General features: G+C 36.8%; 1 protein-coding gene across 1 annotated transcript; it reads left to right on the top strand.

Moving 5' to 3' along the window:
• Nucleotides 1-795: 795 nt before the first annotated feature.
• Nucleotides 796-3,699, top strand: LOC143596035 (uncharacterized). The gene is made up of 6 exons (XM_077074913.1): nucleotides 796-822; nucleotides 2,009-2,128; nucleotides 2,212-2,367; nucleotides 2,471-2,564; nucleotides 3,341-3,411; nucleotides 3,580-3,699. Exons 1-6 carry the CDS (start codon nucleotides 796-798, stop codon nucleotides 3,697-3,699), a joined length of 588 nt encoding a protein of 195 aa, XP_076931028.1.
• The last annotated feature ends 896 nt before the right edge of the window (nucleotides 3,700-4,595 follow it).

Below are 4,595 nucleotides of genomic sequence, written 5' to 3'. Positions count from 1 at the left end.
TTGGGCCCAATCTTTTTTTACCCATAACTTATTTGAGGTATTGGGCTTATGGGATTTTCTATTTCGTTACTCGCTGGGGCCTACAGACATTTTTATTTCGACTCAGCCGAGACATTAAATTATCATTAGAGACGCCCTGCAAATGATAGCTGGCTTCGGTTGGGCAAAGACTCGGGGTAGTTCACCGCATCTCCGTCGAGACAATTGATCAACCGAAAAAGAAAAAAAAAACGAAATCAAGGTCTTAACACTTAGGGGGTGTTTGGGATTCCTTATTTTCATCAACTTATAACTTATAAACTTTTTGAAAAGTTAATAAGGTGTATAAGGTGTTTGGCAAATCATAGGGCCTTATAGATTTTAACTTATGGTGAAGGCAAAATAGAGAGGTTTTGAAAAGTTAGGAATATGTAACTTATTAACTTAATGAGTTTAATTTGCTTATTACACCACTCTCACCCTTAAACCCCATTACACTCATTTTAAAAAGTGTGTCCATTTTGGTCATTTTGGTTTTTCTCAACACATAAGCTAATCCAAACATTCTTTTAAAAACTTCTTTTTAAAATTTTATAAGTTTATAAGTCCTTTTAATCAAAAGTCTTTTTTCACCTAAATAAGCAATCCGAAACACACCCTTAATAAAAAAAAAACAACTTGGGCTTGAACCAAAAAGCCCAAATAGGTTTTAAACAATCACAAATCGCAATGAATACTGGCCGTCGTCTTCACCATCGATAGATCACTTTTGCAGAATCCGGTGGCGATATAAATTCAAGATTCCGGTGAAACGAAATGGGTTCAAGGCGCCTTCTCGTTGAGGTTTGTTCAATCTCCATAAATCCCTCAAATGTTTATTTATTTTGTTTATTTCTGTGTGATTTGTAATTAATAATTTGTGCATTTTGTTCCCATTTTTTTTTGTTAATATTGTTTTTAGTTAGTTACCCATTTGGTTTATAACTAATTAGGGTTTCAGGCGGGTTAAAGTGTTATAATTATCTGACTGAGATTGGGATGTTTTATAATTATCTTACATTTTTAGGCGATTTCAATTAATAGGAATAGAATTTGGATTTCATTAGTGTTATTCATTGGTTTGGAAGAAGACTTATTTCATGGTTCTGTTCATTATTATGAAACAAGTGCTGGAATTGATCTGGATTATGAACGTTAAATACTAACCGAAACGCAGCCATATTACACACACTGACACCCTTCTCACGGTTGGCTGGGACTGGGAAATCTGCCTCGAATAGAAGATATTAGGGTTTAAGAAAGGTTTTTATTATTATTATTTTTTACGTAATATTTTTAGGGTTAATAACATAAAACGATTACAATAAAGTGGCAGGAAAACTGACAACAAGCTGCGCTGCACCCCGTTTTGAATAGCAAACCCAATCCTACTAAAAACAAAGCTTTGGGACCTGGGGGCCGAAGAGGTTTCGTGTACGATACACTGAACTACTAAAAAAGGAATAGAATTTGGATTTCATTAGTGTTATTGTTTTGATAACTATGCTTGTACTTCAGTTGAGTAGTCCTCAAAAAAGGAGCTTACTTTATGTATTTAAAGAAAATGTTTCAAAATTGACAAAATGACTCGTTATCCAATCTTTCAACAAAGTTTTTGCACTCTTTTTATTTAAGTACGAATGAAAGTTGCATGTTGGACTTATTGTTAGGCTGCAAGTAGCAACATGTTTGAGTTTGTTACTCTGTTATTTAATGTTTCTCACGATTAACAATCACTGCACACAACCATTGGAAAAAGATGTTGTATAGTGTTTGTTACCAGATGTTTGTGCAGTCAAGTTACCTTTTTAACATAATGTTTCATTTCTTTTTCCGCTCTTAGTTTCATGCCTCATTGTGATTATTCAGTAGTATCCGTCTCACACTTTGTTTCTTCTATAGGTGTCAAGGCAGAACTCACGGTTGAAGTCGGTTAAAAACTTATTTCCATGTTCTTATCATACTTCCCTAAAGTTTGGATCAAGTGCAGCTTCACCTCATCGTGCTTTTAACAATCAAGAACAAAAAATTCAACATCCAACATGCTCAATTATGCTGTCAAAGGCATTATACTCTACAGAAGCTGCCACAGAAACAGTGGGTCCCACAGGTATGCATTATTAAAATTTATTCTTGAAGAGTTTAACAAACTTGTATCATTGTTTAGAGGCGCTTATATGTATTTAATTGCAGAGGCTGCCAAAGGAACTGCATGATAAATTGATCAAATCTGTGACAGAACAAAGAACCGCACCTCCAAATAATTTGCTGTGGAGTCTTATAGAAAAATGTCAAAACCGTGAAGACATCAAACTTTTGTATAATGCTTTGGAGGATCTTCGAAAGTTTGTAAGTTATTGGAAGCTTAAATCTTTATTGTTTATCATATAACCATATGAGTTTGTTTTATGGTTGAAGTGATTTAATAGTGTTTGATGTGTTTCTATTGCAGAGGCTATCGAATCTTCGAATTTTTGAAAATTTTAATGATCATCTTTGTCGGGAAGTGTCTAAGGCGTGTGTACGAGCAGAGGCTATTGACCTTGGTATGATATAGCATGTCAACAACTAGATATTCAAAGTGTCATTTTTTTAGGGTCCCGCTATTAGTATTCAAAATGGTTTTGTGGGTCCCACTCTTATGATTCGAGGAAAATGAGTGACTGTGGGTTCCCGTTTAGGGCTGTTCAAGAAGCTTGCGGCTCGACACTCACTCGAAATCAGCTTGGTTTTGATTGAGCAAAGCCGGTTTGGTTTGTAAACGACCCGAGCCCGAGCCCGAGCCAAGGTAAGTTCGGCTTGTTGGCTCGCTCGTTGGTTTGTTTATCTGACTCATTGAATCGCTCATCGGCTTGTTTAAATTAAAGCCCAAGTTTTAATATATATAACTAATAACACAAATATATATAAATTATAAGTTTTGTAGTTTACTAATTATTAATTATGTGCATGTTAAAATAACAATTTTCTTATATATATATATATATCAGTGTGTGTAAATATATAAAGTTATTTTTTTTCAATAAATGAGCTGACTGGACAAGCCATAAGCCGATTTGAGCTTTTTGCGAGCTGTGCTTGAGCTCCACATTTCAGCTCGTTAATATAAACAAGTCGATCTGGCTCATCTTGGCTTATTTACAGCGCTAGTCTAGTCCTGTTTTTGTGAGCCTATCTTTATTTTGTTCCGTGTCTAATAAACTAAACTCAAAATCGTATTTTGATTTCTTAAAACCTTTTAAACATTATACGGCACTTGCAAAGTGAAAACGTTTAGTTGGCATGCCAATAGGACCTAAATCATTTTACGTGTATGCAACAGGAAAGAAGACACTTTGGAAGTGCAATGTGTATGGATTGACTCCTAGTGTTGCATCTGCTCACAATATACTGGTATTATTATATTCTTTCAAAATATCAATCAATCAATCATACCCAGTGGAATCCCACCAATAGCAAAGCTATAAGTAGGGTCTGACGAGGGTGGGATTTTCAAAATATAAATTCCCTTTTTTTTGGTTTTATTTGACATTTTAAAGATTTGATGTCATGCTATCGTAGCTGTATGCTAAACAACACAATGATGTTAATCTCATGGTGGACGTATTGAAACTCTTGAAAACAAATGATGTGGCCGTGCAACCTGGTACCGCGGATATTGTATTTAGGTATGTTAATTAACTACATTTGTATTTGATATTATGTGACGTTTAAAAATCGCATACTGAAGAAGCGTGGATCGACTTACTTGTATTCGATCTACGTTCCTCGGGTATGAGTGTGCTATATCACCGATGGTTTTCCGAGATACGAGTTCTTCCACCTACAAAACGAACAGCACCGTGAGCTTACCCCTCAGAAAGGGACAGAGGGGTCCTCTTTGGGGTAACCCTCCGGTGTGAGAATAAGATATTGCAGAAGATAAGAATGTGAAAATGAGTAAAGGATTCAGAATGTATTTCTTGCTTGGCTCCAACTGTGGAGGTGGTGTGGTATTTATAGTGTTAGGGTTCCAATGATTGGGCTCAGACCCAATTAGGGCCTTTTTGGCCTCCTCCTATTGCTTCGCGCCACGTGTACTTAGGACACCTGGTGCTTTTTCATTGATTATTCTCTGACCAAGGTATTTTACCTGACCCATGTGCCATCACGTGGTGGCACATGGGTTTTGCTGAGTTGTCCACCCTTCATTGGCAGCTGTCAACATCAGCACATTCTTTATTCCTTAAAAGATACCTTCTGGAAGGTTGTCTGATGAGTACAATCATGGTTGTCCTTATCCTGATTTGGATTAGACTATTGTCTCATTTGTTGTGTTGTCCTTTATGCGCCTATCCCGGGGATGCGCAAGGTCTTCTCTTTATTCTCACGCGCAGATGTTTCATGCGCAGATGTGATATGCGTGAGCATGCGATATGTAAGCATATGTAATATGCGTGAGCATATGTGATATGCGCCACGCGCAGATGTGATATGCGTGAGCATGTGATGCGTAAGCATATGTAATATGCGTGAGCATGTGATATGCGCCACGCGCGAATGTGATATGCGTGAGCATATGTGATGCGTGAGCATGC

The sequence above is a fragment of the Bidens hawaiensis genome, unplaced genomic scaffold (assembly GCF_021521415.1).
Source record: "Bidens hawaiensis isolate Kalapana, Puna unplaced genomic scaffold, B.hawaiensis_p1.1 tig00045971_1, whole genome shotgun sequence".
Taxonomy (NCBI): Eukaryota; Viridiplantae; Streptophyta; class Magnoliopsida; order Asterales; family Asteraceae; genus Bidens; species Bidens hawaiensis.
The sequence above is the reverse complement of the archived record's forward strand: the minus strand, read 5'-3'. Positions and strand labels throughout refer to the sequence as shown.

What these genes read in the sequence shown, in the direction of transcription:
- LOC143596035 (XM_077074913.1), top strand. Translation starts at nt 796, where the DNA reads ATGGGTTCAAGGCGCCTTCTCGTTGAG. An exon ending in CAAGGCGCCTTCTCGTTGAG is followed by an intron (nt 823 to 2,008) that starts GTTTGTTCAATC and finishes GATCAAGTGCAG; the next exon opens with CTTCACCTCATCGTGCTTTT. An exon ending in AGAAACAGTGGGTCCCACAG is followed by an intron (nt 2,129 to 2,211) that starts GTATGCATTATT and finishes ATTTAATTGCAG; the next exon opens with AGGCTGCCAAAGGAACTGCA.